Here is a 20,383-nt window from a genome sequence, read left to right on the forward strand (position 1 = left end):
TCTCTGAGGACCTCAGAAAAAGAGTTGTTGCTCATCAGGCTGGAAAAGGCTACAAAGCCTTCTCTAAAGAGTTTGGACTTCACAAATCCAGTCAGATTTTGTACAAAATCAGTCATAAAAAGCACAGGTATATTTGTAGCATTAGCCAACAATACCGATTGTATGGGTCAAAATTATCTTTTCTTTTATGCCAAAAATCATTAGGATATTAAGTAAAAAACTAGTTCCATGAAGATATTTTTAATTTCCTACTGTAAATATTTCAAATTAAATTTTTTATTAGTACTATGCATTGCTAAGAACTTCACTTGGACAAATGTAAAAGATTTTTACACCCTCAGATTCCAGATTTTCAAATAGTTGTATCTCGGCCAAATATTGTCCTGTCCTGACAAACCAAACATCAATGGAAAGCTTATTTATTCAGCTTTTCAGAGGTTGTATAAATCTCATTTTCCAAAAATTACCCTTATCACTGGTTTTGTGGTCCAGGGTCACAAATAGAGGAAATTCAAGACCATTATTACCCTCTAATGCAGTGGTCCACCAACAAAAATCACTCCAAAAACAAGACCTGTTATAGTCTGTGAGGTCACCAAGGACATCAGAGTAACTTTATAGCAACTGAAGGCCTTTCTCACCTTGGTTAATGTTAAAGCTCATGAGTCCACCATCAGGAGAACACTGAACAACCATGGTGTGCATGGCAGAGTTGCAAGAGGAAAGCCACTGCTCTCCAAAAAGAGCACTGCTGACTGTCTGCAGTTTGCTAAAGATCATGTAGACAAGCCAGAGGGCTACTGGTTTAATGGACGGATGAGACCAAAATAGAATTTGTTGGTTTAAATGAGAAACGTTACGTTTGGAGAAAAGAGCACACTGCATTCCAGCATAAAAACCTTATTACATCTATGAAACATGGCGATTATAATATGATGGTTTAAGCCTGTTTTGCTGCATCTGGGCCAGGACGGCAAACTCTAAAGGAAAATTTCAGGACATCTGTCTAAAAACTGAATCTCAAGAGAAAATGGGTCAGACAATGCACAGATCAGCAAGACAATGACTCCATGTATACAAGTCGTTGTACCAAAGAATAGTTAAAGAAGAACAAAGGAAATGTTTTGGAATGGCAGAGTCAAAGTCCAGACCTTAATCCAATTGAAATGTTGTGGAAGGAGCTGAAGCAAGCAGTTCATAGGAAGAAACCAAACAAAATCACAGAGTTGAAGTTGCTCCGTACTGAGGAATGGTCGTTGTGCAGGTCTGATCAGCAGTTACAAGAAACGTTGCCTGCAGTTATTGCTGCAAAAGAGGTTAACACAAGATACTGAAAGCAAAGGTTCATATACTTTTGCAATGCACATATATTAAACTGGATCATTTTTCTCAATTAATACTTGACAAAGTATATATTTTTGCCTTATTTGTTTGATTGGGTTCTCTTTGTCTACTCTCAGGACTTGAATCTGATGATGTTTTGGGTCATTTTTACACTACCAGTCAAAAGTTTTTGAACAGTAAGATTTTTAATGTTTTTTAAAGAAGTATCTTCTGTTCACCAAGCCTGCATTTATTTGATCCAAAGTACAGCAAAAGCAGTTACATTTTTCAATATTTTTACTATGTAAAATAATGTTTTCTATTTGAATATATTTTAAAATGCAATTCCTGTGATCAAAGCTACATTTTTAGCTTCATTACTCCAGTTTTGCTTCATTGTCCAGTCAGTGTCCATGATCCTTCAGAAATCATTCTAATATGCTGATTTGCTGATCCTAACTAAAACATGGTTTCCACAAAAACATTAAGCAGCACAGCACTGATAACAAGAAATGTTTGTTGTGCACCAAATCAGCATATTAGAATGATTTCTGAAGGAACATCTGAAACTGAAGAATGGAGTAATGATGCATTTTTTGCCATCAGTAAATTATATTTAAAATAATTTAAAAAACAGCTTAAATTGTAACATAATTTTTCTAATCATTACTATTTTTACTGTATTTTTATCAAATGAAAGTAGCCTTTGTGAGCATAAGAGACTTTCAAAAAAACTCTTACTGACCTCAAACCTTTCAACAGTAGTGTTAAAAATGTAAACAGTTTCAAGTCAAACCAATATTTTATTTAAACACGATATGTACTTGGTGAGTAGCCGTGTAATTAAGCGGGATAACCGCTCAAGGTCAGTCCAAAGAGCCATAAAGTTAGCTGTCTGACATTGTTCTGTTGCTGTATATCCAGTTTAGAGGACAGCGAGCAAAGTGGGATTATAACAAAAGATAGAAGATGATTCCCAGTGATGAATTGGATGTCAGTTGGCACATCCTGGCCCGTTTAACTTTCACCAAGTTGATCCATCTCCTCTCGAGTTTTGGAGGCTGCTCAAAATACAGCGCCAGAGAACTAGAGCAGAGTGAAAAATGTTCAGGAACTGTACTATTAGACACCAGAAACCCTCCAGCGGCTAGACCAAAATTAGAAGCCTCATTGTGACCGAGACTACACCCTATTTTAATTCTCTATGGAGTTAATTAGGCCAGCGTGGTTGCAACACTACTATACATAATGGCTCCACAGTACTCTTCTCAGGTGGTTTTGTGAAAACAAGAGAGTGTGGGAAAATGATAGCAGATAAATCCTCACACATGACAAATTTTTTACTTGAGGGAAAGTCAGATTGTTGTATAACAGCATAATTTCTTATAATGTTAGACTATTTAAATATGCCTAAAGACATTTTATTTCACACAGACTGATGCAACAGCATTTAAAATATATATACTGTGAAAAATTATACAAAAAATCAGTTTATTCATTATTTTATCAAGCAAAATGGTTAATGCATACTATATGTAAAGCATTATGTATTTCATAAAATGAACAGAAATAATTTTATGCATATTTTTATGTAATGAACAGGTTAATGCATGTTTTGACACAATGTGGTGTCCATATGTGTGACACAAGTTTAACCCCGGTTCATTCAGTCTGCCAGTTCTCTTGCCCATATTACATCTCGTCTTTTCTCTACTATGCCTGTCAATAAAACATTAGGGTTGCTATTTGAAACCCCAGTGGAGTCAATTCATGAACTGGAGAGGGACTGGAGTCCCCCATCACCATCATGCCCTTGAGCAGCCTCAGGTTGCCCCAGGGTGTCTGTCCATATAGTAAAAGTACTGCAGATCTAGTGACTGAAATATTTTAAAAGTAAGAAAATAAGCTTTTCCTGCTGCATGCAATTAAAACCTAATAATGTGACTGCTGTCATTATATTCAGTAAAAAATAATTGGGTGAGGGCTAATACCAACCCAGCAGTTTTTTTTTTTTCTTTCTACGAATGTATTAACTAAGAATAGGTCAGATAAATTAGGAGGAAATCTGTACTGTGCATGCTACCCAGGCAGAAAGGGATCTACTGCCTGGAATTTGATTGCCTATTGCATTGCTATTCTCACAGAGTAGCTGTAAATTGTCTAGTGCTTTAATGGATTTTAGTGTTGATTAGCCCACCGTGCTCGTATGTTTCTTCCTCATAGCAGCTTATCACGGAGCTTTTCCAGAATCTTCTTCCAGTGTGAATCATCTGCATTAGTCCGAGCATGTGGGCAGCATTTAGCATAATATGAACTGTAGTTTAAGGTTAATATATGAAGTTATCATTTGTGTTTAATTAGATTTTTGTAAACCGAAATGTAGCACAAGGACGTGGATAAATTAAGTCGCTCTTACTGTTTGTGCCTCTAGCTCAAATAAAATGTTATAAAAGCAGTGTTTGTCAAGACCACTGGACAGTATATTAATCTAAAAAAACGTTGTGCAGCAGCGCCATCTGCTGTCTTGAGTATGTTACTTTTTCCTATTACCATTTAGAAGGCTTAAAATGCATAAAATGTACCCACTTACTAACCTAAATCACTGAAAATTGTCTTATATGTCTATCTGACCGCCCTAGGCTCTGAAAAGCGGGGAAAATGACCTTGTTCAGAATCCTACAACTTGAAGTGAGTTTTGGGTGGGACTGTTGACCGAATAGTGTTTGGGAGTACCTTTAATGTACATTTCCGTTTGTTTCTTGAACTAACAATTTAAACTCGAATCTCGTAAAAGTGAAACTTAAATACGGGTTTGTCAGTTCATATCCACCCTATTCTTCAACGTGGAAGTCTATGGGCTTATTAGCACTAGGGAAATAAGGAGAAGAATAACAAAGAAGTAAACGGTAAAACTGTTTGCACTACAAACCAGGGTGTTCATAATTAAGAGAATATATTAAAATAATATGGTAACACTAATATGCAATATCAAGCAGCAAAACGCAGTTTTGTACAGCTAAAAATAGCTGGCCAGACCCATAACATTTACAAATGGGCACTCTTACAGCAGGTGATTTAAATCGGGTGGAAATGAGCCATAGTTACAGATATCATAAATATGCTTTCTTCATAACATTTTCTTCATTTAAAAAATGTGTACAAAAGTCAAACATTTATGTAAACTTGATTCTTAATACTGTGTGAATAATCCACAGCTGTTTGTGTGTGTGTGTGTGTGTGTGTAGTGATAGTTGTTCATGAGTCCCTTGTTTGTCCTAAACAGTTAAACTGCCTGCTGTTCTTCAGAAAGATCCATTCTTGATTTTCTTGATTTTCCAGCATTTTTGTGTGTTTGAACCCTTTCCAACAATGACTGTATGATTTTGAGATACATCTTTTCACATTGAGGACAACTGAGGGACTCATATGCAACTATTACAGAAGGTTCAAACACTCATTGATGCTCCAGAAGGAAACACAATGTGTAAAGAGACGGGGGGTGAAACTTTTTGAATTTAAAGATCAGAATAAATGTAACTTATTTTGGGAAGCATGTAAGTGTCTTCTGTAGCGTCTGAAGGGCAGTACTAAATGAAAAAATATGATATTTAGGCAAAATAAGAAAAATGTACACATCTACATTCTGTTCAAAAGTTTTCACCCCCAGCTCTTAATGCATCATTTTTCCTTCTGAAGCATCAGTGAGCATCTAAACCTTCTGTAATAGTTGCATATGAGTCACTCAGTTGTCCACAGTGTGAAAAGATGGATCTCAAAAGCATACAGAATTTGTGGGGGCTAAATGATTTTTCTGAAGAACAGCGGGCAGTTTAACTGTTTAGGACAAACAAGAGACTCATGAACAACTATCACTAAACAAAAAAAAAAACAGCTGTGGATCAGTCAGGAAACAACACAGTATTAAGTATCAAGTGTATGTAAACTTTTGAACAGAGTCATTTTTATAAATTCAACTATTATTTGCTCTTGTGGACTATATGTAAATGTCTTTTATGTGAAATAAGTACTAAATAAAACAGTCAGCACTAAAAAAAATAACATGCATTTTGTACGATTTTGGTAACATAATTAACATTTTGCAGATACTGCAAGGTGTATGTAAACTTTTGACCTCAACTGCAGTTGTCATAAACCCTAAATGAAGATTAATTGAAAACGCAAAAGGAAAAAGGCAGGAACATTTACAAAAGAGCATTTATTTAGAGACGTTTACATTCAGTTAGCTTTAGCAAAAAGGTCCAGTATTGCACTCAAAAGATTATGGTTTTCTTTTCGGCAAATCCCTTTTACATGCATCTAGATATAAATGACCCTCATTTAATAAGTTCATCAGTCCTGTCAGAATGTATTCATAAACGTTCACATTTGTCTGTCATACCATATACATTAAACAGAAACATCAAATGTATTCACTCCAGCTTTATCACCACACAGCTAACGTTTGGCATCTTAATGGATGCCCCAAAAAACTTTTGGCACCATGAAAAAAAAAACACTCTCAGAGAACAAGAAGAGGCAATACAAGTAAGCACACATATATAACTCTTTACAGTGTCAAAGCTGATTTCTTCATCCATTTGACTACATTCACAGGCACACGGCATTGCAGGTGGGCTAAAAGAAGCCTGCAGCAGAGGTCTGATTTATGGGAACTGCAGAGTTGCTACACAGAGTGGCAATGGTGCCACCTGATGAGATTGATGACAAGAACAGGCATGGCTTTTTGGCTTGGACTAGGGTACTAGTACCCCTGGGTAAAGTTATAGCCAGTCTCTGAGTGGAGGCTGGAGCCTGAAGCAGTAAAACTGTAGGCAGCATAGGCGACCACAGAGCCTAACATCAGTCCAGACATGTAGGACACAGTCATTATGTTCCCTGTGGAAAAAAAAAAATCACAAACTAAAGTTAATGACTGCATCTCTAGAGAAGCGATTATAAACGCATCTGAAGGTTTAGGCTTGCATTTAAGCACCTGTTCATCTGCATAGACTTGTGCATTTATACTCTATGAATCTAAAAGGGGTGATGGATTTACCTGCTAGTTCCCTCTGCTCAGGTGCCACCTTGCCTGCGGCATGAATCATGGGAACACTGCCAAAATAGCCATTAGTGATGCCCATGAGGAGAGAGAAGATGCAAGGCCATGCCGGGTGGCTGAAGGTGGGCTTCTGAGCCGGATATACACACATGATGAACAGAGGGATGAAAACTACCCGCACACACGAGCAGAAGAGAAGACGAATGCCGTTCCATTCATACGGCACGGCTGCCAGGATCTAGACACATGAAGAGACAAGGTCAGGAGTCAGATTACTTCAAAGAACGTAAATGATATATAATCTGAAATATCATGAAGTCAGTAAACATACTTTGCCCACAAAGTCAGATATGTTGAAGATGGCCATGATTAGGATGGGCAGCCATTCCCCCAGTGTGGCATTCCTGATCTCTGACTCCAGTCCAGGGAAAAGACACAGTGTGATGAAGTAAGTGACAGCAATAGACAGCATGTAGGTCCAGATCACTCGGGCTACAACATATCGATGCAGGATCATGTCTGCAACAGAAGGGGTCACTGCTTGATTAACCAATAACATGATTTCTTTTTTGTTTTGCTTTTAAGAAATGAATACTTCACTTTAGGAAGGCTGCATCAAAAACAACATTAAAGATGTTTATACTGTTACAAAAAAAAAAAAAAAAAAAAATCACATGAATGTGTTCTTTTGAACATTCTGTTCATTAAAGAAAAAGATGTATCATGGTTTCCACAAATGTTTCTCAAGCAGAAAAATCAGCATATTAGAAAGATTTCTGAAGGATCATGTGACACTGAAGATTGGAGTAATGATGCTGAAAATTCAGCTCTGCCATCACCAGAATAAATTACATTTTGAAATATATTAAAATAGAAAACATTTACAGTAATAGGAAAAAAATTGAATTTGAAAATTAAAAGTTTTATTTTTATTATTATTTTGAACAGCATTGTTCATACAAATACTTTATTAGGAATTCATAGTAACTTATTATTATTAAAGAAAAACACAAATAATTTAATAATAATAGTAATAATAAATTTAGTAATTTCGTCTTGATTAATTTTAGCATTTTTTGTGTATTATATATTTTTCATATTTATATATTATATAGCCTTTTGTATATTTTAAAATATATATTATTATATTTTATATTTGTATATTATATAATTAATAATAATAATAATAATGACAATCATGTTTTCATCAACCTCAAACTTTTGCAATTTAATAAAAAAAAATTGTCTATTTTATATATTGTATATTATTATTATTATTATTTTATAGAATGTATATTATATATTATATGTATACTGTATATAATAATAATAATAATAATAATAATAATAATAATAATAACCATACATTTTTTTAATCAACCTCAAACTTTTAAATGGCAGCGTTCATACAAATACTTGATTATTAGGATATACTTGATTATTACTGTATTATTATGTATTGTAAATTTTTATTATTATCTGAAAATAAAGCACAAATAATTTAATAATAAAAATAATTAATTTCATTGTGTGCTTTCATTTTCATATGATTGTGTATTATATATTTTTATATTTATATATTATATATTTGCATTTCGTATATTTTTAAAATATGAATATTTTATATTTGTATATTATGTAAATAATAATAATCTTTTTTAAATCAACCTCATGTTTTTAAATGGCAGTGATCATACAAATACCTTATATTATTAGGAGTGTATTGCAACTTATTACCTGAAAATAATCAAAATACAAATTGAATACCATTATTAATGTAATCTTTTGAAGATCTCATAATGAATATCTTTTTCATACTGTACATAATAATGTTGTGATGCCTTTCTTAATTTGCAGCATTAAAAACTTTTCTTATGAATTTAGACAATAGTATAACATTTTGGCAAAACTTTACAATAAGGTTCATTAGTTAACATTAGTTAACTACATTAGTTAACATAGAAATGCATTAGTGAACTAAGAATGAACAATACTTCTACAGCATTTATTAATCTTAGTTAATGTTAATTTCAGCATTTACTAATGTATTATTAAAATCACAAGTTGCCTTTGTTAACATTAGAGTTTATTTTAAGGTGTAACATTTAAGTATTGAGTAATATTAATTAACTACATGTACTTACTATATGGTTAGGGTTAGGCTTAGGCTTAGGGTTACTTGCATGTATTTATGCACAATTTATTGTTATTATAATAGTAAGTACAGGTAACATGTGTAACAAGGACACCTTAAAATAAAGTGTTACCACATTAGTTAATGCACTGTGAACTAACATGAGCAAATGAACAAATAGTTAATATTTCAATTAACTAACATTAACTAACACATAGTGTAATAAATGTATTGTTCATTGTTCATTCATGTTAGTTAATACATTAACTAATGTTAACATATGACACCTTATTGTAAAGTGTTACCAACATTTTAAGTATAGAAAATATCAACCATATCGTCATGAATGATTATTGATTTATTGGTATCAGCTAGAATTGTAAAATTGATGCACTGCTAAATCATAATTTCTTTGTTAATGAGGATTAATATAGAAAAATGAGATCACACCTTTGATGCCTGGCCAGCTCTGTTTTATCTTTGGTTTGGGCACATCAAACCTTACATAAGTGTTTCCTCCAGCAAAATCTGTGCAGCCGTCTTCAGCTGGGGAAGAGCCCACTGCGCCATTACCCTTGAAAACAGACAGGACATCTGAACAATTCATACTGAATACATTATATATCCGTATAGTGGAATGACCATGAATTTTTTTTTCAGTTCAATACAGCAAAAACCTTGTAACAAAACATAACACATCAGAACCAGTGCCTGTATCAAGCAGGTCACTGCGACTTTGTAAGAGCGTGCAGTGCATTCAGATATTGTAATGCTTTTCTTGATGAACTGGCATTTCTGCAGGGCCTGTTTGAGGAGGGCCATTACTTGATTAAGTGTCTGGCTGAGCTAGTAAAACCACTCTCCTTAATTTGCCGAGAATAAAACAAGAGCATTCGGGTCTCACGGAAGCACAGACAGGGAGAAATACACCCTCAGAGTAACATAAGCTACACATGGACTAGCATTAAATAACAACGTAACAATGAACAGTAAAAATCTCATTTTGAGGCATTTTGTCTCGGCTAGATTAAAAATTAGCCTCTTCTGGTCAGTCCTTAGTCAAAGAATCTTGTACTGGATTGCTGATGGATTTTTATCCCATCATAATTTGAAGCTGAACCAATTCTAAATACCCCTAATGGACTCTTTTCACATTTTTGAGGTTCTCATTTTCCTCAACAGCAAAGGAAAAAATCCACAATAGTGCTTCTATGATAACCTATGAATTTCTGGAAGAAGATGAAGAAATCTTGAGAGAAGGAACAGCTGAGTGCTTAGTCTGTCACCCACAGGAAAAACATGAGGTTTATCTGAAGTGCTTTCATATATTACTCCACCCAAACCGCCTGTGTCTAAGTGTGCACTTAAATCATGCTCTCCCTGTGTCCCTCTCAGGGCCGCTGAGAGCACAGTCATCGAGAGCACTGACTGACACAGATGAAATGGAGTTATGGGAGAATTTAGAGAAAACACAGCTGAGTATGCGTAACTAAAACCGTTTTTCACAGTCCAGCTAAATTAAAGAGAGCTTTACGATTCTGCATTCCAAGGAATTTTGTCACACATTTCTATCAGAGCATGATAATGCCTCTGATTTATTTAATTCCAAATAGATTTCTAAACCATAAAGCAGGGACAGAAATGTTATTTTACACAGGATTCAGGAGGACTTTTGCCTGCAAAAACTGACGACGCATGTTAGATAAACTTAATGCAAAAGTATGAGACAGCTAAAGCAGAATAACATATGACTGGGTAACTCTTGTTAAAGGGATAGTTCAGTCAAAAATGAAAATTCTGTCATTAATTAGTTACCCTGATGTTGTTCCAAACCTGTAAGAGCTTCATTCAACTTCAGAACACAAATTAAGATATTTTTGATGAAATCCAAGAGCTTTCTGACCCTGCATAGACAGCAACACAACTAACACATTCAAGACCCAGAAAGGTAGTAAGGACATCATTAAATTAGTTATGTAAATGCATACGTCGTGGTAGTCTCGTGAACGTGTGGCGAAGACTGACACGGAATAGAGGAAATTGTTGAATAAAGTCATTAATTTTGTTTTCTTTGTGCACAAAAAGTATTCTCTTAGCTTTATAAAATTACGGTTGAACCACTGATGTCACATGGACTATTTTAACAGTGTCATTACTACCTTTCTGGGCCTTGAATGTGTCAGTTGTGTTGCTGTTTATGCAGGGTCAGAAAGCTCTCAGATTTCATCAAAAATATCTTAATTTGTGTTCTGAAAATGAATGAAGGTCTTACAGGTTTGAAACGACATGAAGGTGAGAAATTAATTACAGCATTTTTATTTTTGGGTGAACTATCACTAAATATTGCTTATTTTCTATGAACCTTATGCTGAATTTCTATTTTGGATATTTTTAAGATATATATCATTGTTTTACCCTTGGTCGAGACTTTTAATGTTAGAATACATAGTGTACATGGTTACAATGAGACAATGTCATGGAAGAGCATGCTTAAAATTAAAATTCATGGAAATGTATTAATATTTATGTAAAATATCTACATATTACTTATGTACTATGTATTTTTTTATTTTTATATATTACATAATTGCATTTTGTATTATTTCAATATACATTAATTGTGTATTATATATTTTATATTTGTGTATTATTATAATTAAAAATTATTATATTTGTATTGTGCATCATTGCCAATCAAGCTGTAATTTTGTCAAATTATGCAAGAAATAGAAAGTTAAAGTTTTTTAACTACACTAGATAAGATTTTTTTAATGTTTTTTTTAAGAATTTTCTTCTGCTCACCAAGCCTGCATTTATTTGATCCAAAGTACAGCAAAAACAGTCAAAATTTGAAATATTTTTACTATTTAAAATAACTGTTTTCTATCTGAATGTATTTTAAAATGTAATTTATTCCTGTGATATCAAAGCTAAATTTTCAGCATCATTACTCAAATCATTCTAATATGCTGATTTGCTGTTCTGCTGTTCAAGAAACATTTATTATTATTATTATTATCAATATTCAAAACAGTAATTTTTTTTTCAGGATTCTTTGATGTGTAGAAAGATCCAAAGATCAGCATTTATCTGAAATAAAAAGCTTTTGTGACATTATTCACTATACCATTCAAAATCTTGGAATCAGTATAATTTTTAATTTTTTTTTTTATTTGGTAAAAAATTATAGAAATTAATACTTTTAATTTGCAAGGATGCTTTAAATTGATCAAATGTGACAATAAAGACATTTATGATGTTACAAAACATTTCTATTTCAGATAAACGTTGTTCTTCTGAACTTTCTATTCATCAGTGAAAACTGAAAAAAATTCTACTCAGCTGTTTTCAACATAATAATAATAATAAATGTTTCTGAGCAGCAAATCAGAATATTAGAATGATTTCTGAAGGATCATGTGACTGGAGTATTGATGGTAAAAATTCAGCTTTGAAATCACAGGAATAAATTACATTTTAAAATATATTAAAAAAAGAAACAGTTATTTTAAATAGTAAAGATATTTCAGAATTGTACTGTTTTTGCTGTACTTAGCATCAAATAAATGCAGGCTTGGTGAGCAGAAGAGACTTCTTTTAAAAAAATATTAAAAATCTTACTGTTTAAAAACTTTTGACTGGTAGTGTACATGCATCAGAATTCAGAAGACACTTCTCTTCTGCTGAGCACATAAGATATTTTAGAAGAATGTTGTTATTTTTGAGATGAAATTACATTTAAAATGACATTGATGGAATCACTACTGGAGAAAGGCCATAAATAGGTTCATCTTAATATGTCCTTCTCACATTTGGCATGCAAAACTTACAAATCTTACTTCTTCTGTAATGACATCATGATGGACCTGGTACTGGGTTCCATTTTGAGAGTGGTCTTTGGCGTGGGACAGGCCTCGACGTGCCAGACTCGTGTAGTACTGAACAAAGCGCGTCCTTCGCACCAGTATGTGCAGGATAAAACACAGTAGCACCATACAGATTGAAATGATGAAGAAGATGATGGTGTTCTTCCTCTCGTTTTTGATCAGTAGTTTGGTGAAGATACGGCTGAGTGAAATAATCACCCCTGCAGTGCCTATAAAGAAGAAAACAAAGAATGAGAATCGTGGTCGTGGTTTTTCATGAACACATCTGACAGCAAAAAGCCTCTTACTCTCTCCGGTCATTACGCCCTGTGTGTAGCGCTTGGGAAGCATCCCCATGTATCCATAGAAACTGGACTGCTGCACTGGAGACACAACAAGGTAAAATACTGTTACGGCTGGAAATGGTTGAGAACACAATGTGAGCCTATAAGATAGACAGTCACTCCCAACATGCTTCTGCAGTCATGATGGCTTTGGAAAGAAAATTATGAACCAATACCTGTACATCCAAAGGCCACAGTTCCCATAGACATCAGAATAATGACGTATGACTGATTGGTGGTGAACCTCTCCAGCCACACATCAAAAATAGTGACAAAAAGCAGAGGTCCAAGTGCAAATAGGTAACCTGCAAGAAATGAACTCGGATATAAACACATTTGAGACAGCACAACTAAGAAATAATCTAAGTTTTCAGGATTGGTCTAGGATTTACTTTGATGTCATTTTCCTGTGTTTATCTTCTGTTTCAGTTATATGTGCGCTATCCTCTTAGTGCGTATTTAGCAGTATTTGGTGAGTGTTATTCCTCAGGTTGAGATGAGTGATGCAGCTGTCAGACTGGACTGTCGCCCCTCCTCCCTCTCCCCTCAGGCCAGCAACTCTGTCAGGTCAATCAGCGGCCTCCTCCCCCAACCCTTTGTGCTTTACTGTCTGTGTGCGTGTCAGTCTGCTCTAAATAAACACACTCACCCACAGTGATCCTGGTGTGCAGGCTCAGCATCTCCACCAGGACATTGTTTAGGATTACAGCCACTAGGGCTACAAGTATATATGTTAAGCCCATGTCAAACACAATGGACGTTCCTGGAGGACACAGAAGACAATTTCTTTCTTACTATCATAAAGGACAGATCACAAACAGATTTTTGACTTTTTTCATGTCAGATACAAACACAGATGTCAAAACTGATTATCTTTCAATGGAAATTGTATAATTGCATTATATTAAAAGGATAGTTCACCCAAAAATTATTTATCATTAATTACTCACCTTCACATAATTCCAATACTGTGAGATCTTTTGTTCATCTTTAGAACACAAATTAAGATATTTTTGATTAAATCTAAGAGCTTTCTGACCCTGCATAGACAGCAACACAATTGACACATTTGAGGCCCAGAAAGGTAGTAAGGACAAAATAGTTTGTTAAAATAGTTTGTGTGACATCAGTGGTTTAACCGTAATATTGTGAAGCTATGAGAATATTTTTTGTGCGCAAAGAAAACAACAATAACAACTTTATTCAACAATATCTTCTCTTCTGTGTCACATGATGCATGTGAAGACCAATACGGAAGAGAAGAGATTGTTGAATAAAATCGCTATTTATGTTCTTGTATTATTCTCATAGTTTCATAAAATTACAGTTGAACCACTGATGTCACAGGGACTATTTTATGGATGTCCTTACTACCTTTCTGGGCCTTGAACGTGTCAGTTGCGTTGCTGTCTATGCAGGATGAGAAAGCTCTCAGATTTCATAAACAATATCTTAATTTCTGTTCCAAAGATGAAGAAAGATTTTACGGATTTGGAATGACATGAGGGTGAGTAATTAATGACAGACTATCCCTTTAAAAGTTCTGTTTAAAAAAAAAAAAATCAATACTTTTGTTCAGCAATTATGCATTGAAGTGAATAAAATTGAAAGTAAAAATTGCCAAAAAAATATTAAGCAACAGAAATGTTTTTAATGCTGATAATAAAAAAACATTTCTTGAGCACCAAATCAGCATATTAAAATAATTCCTGATTTTTTTTGTAAATACTGTATATTAACATAAACAACTGTTATTTGAAATTATAATATTTCCAAATATTATACTGGATTTTTAGATAGATAGATAGATAGATAGACATATAGACAGACAGACAGACAGACAGACAGACAGATAGATAGATAGATAGATAGATAGATAGATAGACAGATAGATAGACAGAAAGACAGATAGACAGACAGACAGATAAATAGATAGATAGATAGATAGACAGAAAGACAAACAGATATATATATATAGATAGATAGATAGATAGATAGATAGATAAATTAAAATAAAACAGAGCAAATAAAGTGGCATTGATAAAAACACTATTCTTAAAGGGTTACTCCACCCCAAAATGAAAATTTTGTCATTGATCACTTACCCCCATGTTGTTCCAAACCCGTAAAAGCTTAATTCGTCTTCGGAACACAAATTAAGATATTTTGGATGAAAACCAGGAGGTTTGTGACTGTCCCATTGACTGCCAAGTAAATACCACTGTCAAGACCCAGAAAAGTATGAAAGGCATCGTCAAAATAGTCCATCTACCGTCAGTGGTTCAATCTGAATTTTATGAAGCAACGAGAATACTTTTTGTACACAAAGAAAATTAAAATAACAACTTTATTCAACAATTCATCTCATCTGTGTCACCGTAGCGCCATTTTGGACAATATCCGCTGGATGCAAACTGTGTACGCTGTTCTGTGTCAGCCCCACCACACGGATACGCTGTTTTCGTTCAAATCAAAGTGTAAAGAACATAGAAGACGTTGCCTTTCATACTTTTCTGGGTCTTAACAGTGGTATTTACTTGGCAGTCAATGGGACAGTCACAAGACTCCCGGTTTTCATCCAAAATATCTTAAATTGTGTTCCAAAGAAAAACAAAGCTTTTACGGGTTTGGAATGACATGGGGGTAAGTGATTAATGATACAATTTTGTTCGCAGAGTAATTCACAACAGCTTCGAACGCAGCTCAACCAATCAGAATCAAGGACCGGAACTATCCATTTTATAAAGAACAAAAGAACGATAGATAGATAGATAGATAGATAGATAGATAGATAGAGAGATAGACAGTGTTTTAAAGAGATCTCTTCCATCTATCTGTCTATCTATCTACATTATACACAGCAATTCTTGCAAATACCATGAAAACCCAAGTACAACATGTTTTAAAACCATACTTGAAACCATGTTTCATGATAATGCTACAGAAAATATGGAGTCCATAATTATAATGGAGTACCTTCGAATTTATGATGCAGGTAGTCAACATCTGTAATGAAGCTATTGTAAGGCAGCAGGAAGCCCACTCCAGCCAGGAGCATGGCAAAATAGATCCCATGGTAACGGTCATCTGGAATAGGTTCTTCAAACGCTGTGCACAGAAATCAAACCCATTTGTATGCACAAACAACGAACGAGAGTTATAAACAAAACTCCTGTCTGTGTTTTATTTGTATGACATTTCAAAATATGAGCATTTTAAATATTTGTCTCTCAGCCTGTCTCTTTGAAGTGTATTTATGCATATTTATGAGACATTTGACATTTTGCTCCCTCTCTCTTTTTCTGGATGAGGAACTGATTGATGGAAGCACTTCTGTGCCTATTGCTGGCTTCCTAATGGTGAGTACTTTAACACTACATGCCTAATTTAAGAGATGGGGGAAATGAAACCATGCTTAAAAATGAAAAACGTATAGTTGATCAAATACAGAACATATCTATGTGTAGCTAGAAGACTCTAGCAAATACTAAACATCAATGTGTAGCTTCTCCCACTCCACTGATTTAATAAGTATGACCTTTGTAACCAGGCAACATGAGGGGACAGCAGACTCTCCTCCACCTAACATGATTAGCCCTAGCTAGTACATGCCAAGTATTGTAACCTTGTAAACCAAGGTGATTCTTTGCCAAACCAAAATCTGTGTTTATACACATTGTACAGGCAAAACACATATGAAATAGAGTCTTAAATGATGAAAAGAAAAATCTGTAAAATTTACGGTAAAGAAACGGCAGCTGTTGTTGCTGGAATTTTACCGTAAAAAATATGGTAGCAACATTTTAGGTTTTATGGTTTTAACTTAATTTAAATGCAATGTTAACCAACATATTGAAGTACTGACATCTGTTTTGTACCCTTGTAATACACTGATAATCACCAAAAGCAGGTGGCGATGAGAAAGTCACATAATGAACAAAAGCCCATCACACGCAGCTTTTAAATATTAACATATAAATAGAAGGTGCACAGTGTCATTCACACAAACACTAAACACCAGCATGAAACTGAAATAATGCAATAAACATTTATTTAACTACATTAGATGTAACATACAACTCTAATTTACAAAACTGATAAGAAAAAAACTAAGAAACATAGTTATTTCAACAACAAAAAAAAACATCAAATTTGAAATGTAACGCAGGGAATTTTGAGAATGTCAATTTACGGTTATTCACTGTAAATTTTATGTTCTTTTATACTTCGAAAAACGGTATAATACTGTAAAATTACATCCAATGTCCAATACAGTTTTTCACCGTATATAGTAGTGGAATTTATTATTAACCATTTAACAGGATTTTACAGTAGCATTTTTACAGTTTTTTCACGGTACAGTGCATGCAGCAGAGACTCACCAGGTTCAGAAAGGGCCAGCACTCCTTTATCTGAGATGTCTTTCACCTGACAGTCCTCTTCCTCCAGCTGATAGCTCTCGAAACTGAAGCTCATCACCACATTGCCCTCGGGAGTCTGGCCAGGGGTGGCCTGTTTACGTCTCTCTACTCCTTTTGAGCCCATAGTCCCTCTTTTGGGCCGGAATATCTGAAAAGGCCTTCTTAAGCGTCAGAAATATGATCTGAAAGAGGATAAAAATGACACCGGTCAAGCGACATTTCACAGAAATATTAAGCAGCGCTAATTTTAACACCGATAATAATAAGAAATGTTTCTCTAGCAGCAAACCAGCATATTAGAATGGTTTCTGAAAACAACTATTTTAAATAGTAAAAATATTTCAAAATTTTACTGTTTTTGCTGTACTTTGGATCAAATACATGCAGGCTTAGTGAGCAGAAGAGACTTCTACTTACTGTTCAAAAACTTTTGACTGGTAGTGTATATATAATATTTGAATATAAAATGAACACATTTTTAACAACATTTTTTTGTGTTTTCATTTGCATGTATCTCTGATGTTCACAAAGTTCACTACACTCATTATAAGCATTATGGTAAATCATCATGATTTGAGTTTTTCATATATTATTCTAGTTCGTTGAGATGAAAGGGGCTTGTGATGTCAAATTGGCTCTAGTGACTGAAGAGTGAAGTGTAATAAAAGCATGTGAAGAGCAGCCTCAAGCCACTTTCTGTTTAATCAGCCGTGCCATGTGACATTCACTTTTGGCTATGTGCTGCTTTTGTGCAAGTCCTTTTTTATTTGTATTTGCATACGTGTGCATCATTAGTAATAGTGTATTGTCAAGGGATATATATATATATATATATTGCATGCCTGTGTGGTCTATTTTAGAAAAAAGCAATCAGATAATCTAAAATAAATCTATATTGTTAATGCAAATAAGGCACTTCCAGCAAGAACAGCCTTAGTCAAGATGTCACCGTTGGACATGCTATTGAAATTTTCCTCATCTTGGAAGTCTGCCAATGCATCCTTTGAAGAGGCTGGAGCTGGCAGTGCACGACTGGTTCAAAAGAAAAGCAATCTTTGATATCAGTGTTACGTCACTGACTAGAGAGCTGTTGGGCACATTTTGTGCCTTATCCGACCGTGTTGCATTGAGTGAGTGATGAATAAACCAAATGGAATAGGTCATTGTCAATCATTTACATAGTGAGTTTGCAGCCAAACACAAAGACGTAAAACAACATATTCACAAAGCTGTCATGTAGCCCATATTATCATAGTGGCTGATGTTGTTTAAAATATTGTATGTAAACAGTACTGAGACATGCAAATAAAAAGCACAGAGCAACACCTGCTGCTCAACCATGAACTGTCATGTGTCACTCATTTTACTCTGCTTATTTCTATAGATTATCACACAATATGCAACAGAAAGACAGTAAATATATTTAAAATACATTATAAACTAAATATTACAATAATAACTTGTATAAAACCTTTCCAAAATGATGCAGAGAGCCAGTGATATAGAAACACGAGCTGATGAATGCAGATGAAGGATGTTAGACGAACAATAAAAGGACCTGCTGTTGCTGATGTTGTGATATAGTGCCGTTGTGTTTAACATAAGTTAAAACTTTACATTTTCTAAATTTGTGTAGAAAATGTTAGTGAAAAACACGACGGAGTAAAACGGAGTAAGTCTAAAAACAAATTATGCGTGAAAACTTCCTTATGAAAAAATAAACAAACTAATCGCCGCCTATTAAACGTGTTTAATTAGCAGTGAGGCAAAAACACATGCTTTTTAAAGGGAACTTAATCACTTTTTTCTTTTCAAAACAAACCATCCCTTCGATTAAATCGCATATAATGTTTTGCTATCCGTAGGCTGCTTTGTTGCTCTCACAGGACTTGTTATAGCTAGTCAGACGATCATAATATCGCAGCATATATTTCCATTATTCATCTGGCAGCGCTCATGCATCATTTTAAAGAGACAAAAGCGATACACTCGTTAGAAAGACAACAGGTTAAATCTTACCCCCGAACAATTAATTGTGTCTTCCCTCCCTTATTCGCATGTTACTCCATGTAGCCACAACCCTTCTTTACATACTAAGGGTTTCCATCGTAGGTACGGTGTTGTTTGGGTTCTCCGGTGTAAATATCCTCCTGTACAAGGTGAAGAAGCACAGAGCCGCTGTCATTCTCCCTCCCACACAGCGCGTTTTGCATCGGTCTGAATCCTCCAGCTGTCTGCCGAACCCGCTTTCATTACCGCTTTAAAGGAAACCTGCATTAGTGCTCTTGATTAACTGCAATCATTTTAATTTTGCGATTAACAATAAATGCAAAAATAATCAATGATTATCATACAGTGGCACAAATTAAATATTTAAGAAAAACGTAAAACTACAATTTACACAATACATAGGCCTATATATGGAATACTTAATTCTGATTGGCCAGTAGCGGAATTCAGCTTTCGTTACTTCGGAATATATAATAAACTTATATAAACATTTAAATTTAAAGGGGAGTCCAGAACAAAGATGTACAGATGTAAGGTTACTCACCCCACTGTCACTGTCTTTCTTCAGCCGTAAAGAAATTATGTTTTTTTAAAAAAAATGAGTGACTGCCCAGCAAGCAATAGTCGTCGTTTCAACGTCTGGTTTAACTATAGACCCGATATAGTCCGGCTATTTGTAACCCACTTCTAGACCAAATAATCTTGAATTTAGTTACATGTCATTTTTTGGCAAAATACTTGTGAGATGTATGATATTTCATCATGTAAGCAAAGTCAACAGCGTTTACAAGGTGTTTGGTTTTATTTCTATGTTTATATATATTTATACATATATATATATATATATATATATATATATACACTACCGTTCAAAAGTTTGGGGTCAGTAAGACTTGTAATAGTCTTTAAAGAAGTCTCTTATGCTCATCAAGGCTGCATTTATTTGATTAAAATATAGAAAAAAACAGTAATATTGCAAAATGTTTTTACAATATAAAATAATGTTTTTTATTTTAACATACTTTAAAATAGAATTTATTCCTGTGATGAAAAGCTGAATTTTTATCAGCTGTTACTTCAGTCTTAAGTGTCACATGATCCTTCAGAAATCATTCTAATATGCGGATTTATTATTAGAATGATCAGTGTTGGATAATATCAACAGTTGTGCTGCCAAATATTTTTTGGAACCTGTGATTTTTTTTTTTTTCAGGATTCTTTCATGA

At 34.2% G+C, this 20,383-nt stretch overlaps 1 protein-coding gene across 2 annotated transcripts; it reads right to left on the minus strand.

Annotated features, from left to right (window-relative positions):
* Positions 1–5,520: 5,520 nt before the first annotated feature.
* slc29a4a (solute carrier family 29 member 4a) lies at positions 5,521–19,402 on the minus strand. 2 transcript variants are annotated; one of them, XM_051106762.1, is made up of 11 exons: positions 19,167–19,402; positions 17,109–17,329; positions 15,703–15,834; positions 13,376–13,489; positions 12,903–13,031; positions 12,691–12,765; positions 12,347–12,612; positions 8,967–9,090; positions 6,714–6,901; positions 6,380–6,620; positions 5,521–6,219 (listed from the first exon to the last, which is right to left on the minus strand). In XM_051106762.1, exons 2-11 carry the CDS (start codon positions 17,269–17,271, stop codon positions 6,086–6,088), a joined length of 1,566 nt encoding a protein of 521 aa, XP_050962719.1. In that variant the 5' UTR covers positions 17,272–17,329; positions 19,167–19,402; the 3' UTR covers positions 5,521–6,085. The 2 variants fall into 2 exon arrangements, with proteins under 2 accessions (XP_050962719.1, XP_050962721.1); XM_051106764.1 differs by having other exon boundaries at positions 12,356–12,612; positions 19,167–19,401.
* Positions 19,403–20,383: the final 981 nt, after the last annotated feature.

Source organism: Labeo rohita, chromosome 3 (genome assembly GCF_022985175.1).
Source record: "Labeo rohita strain BAU-BD-2019 chromosome 3, IGBB_LRoh.1.0, whole genome shotgun sequence".
Taxonomy (NCBI): domain Eukaryota; kingdom Metazoa; phylum Chordata; class Actinopteri; order Cypriniformes; family Cyprinidae; genus Labeo; species Labeo rohita.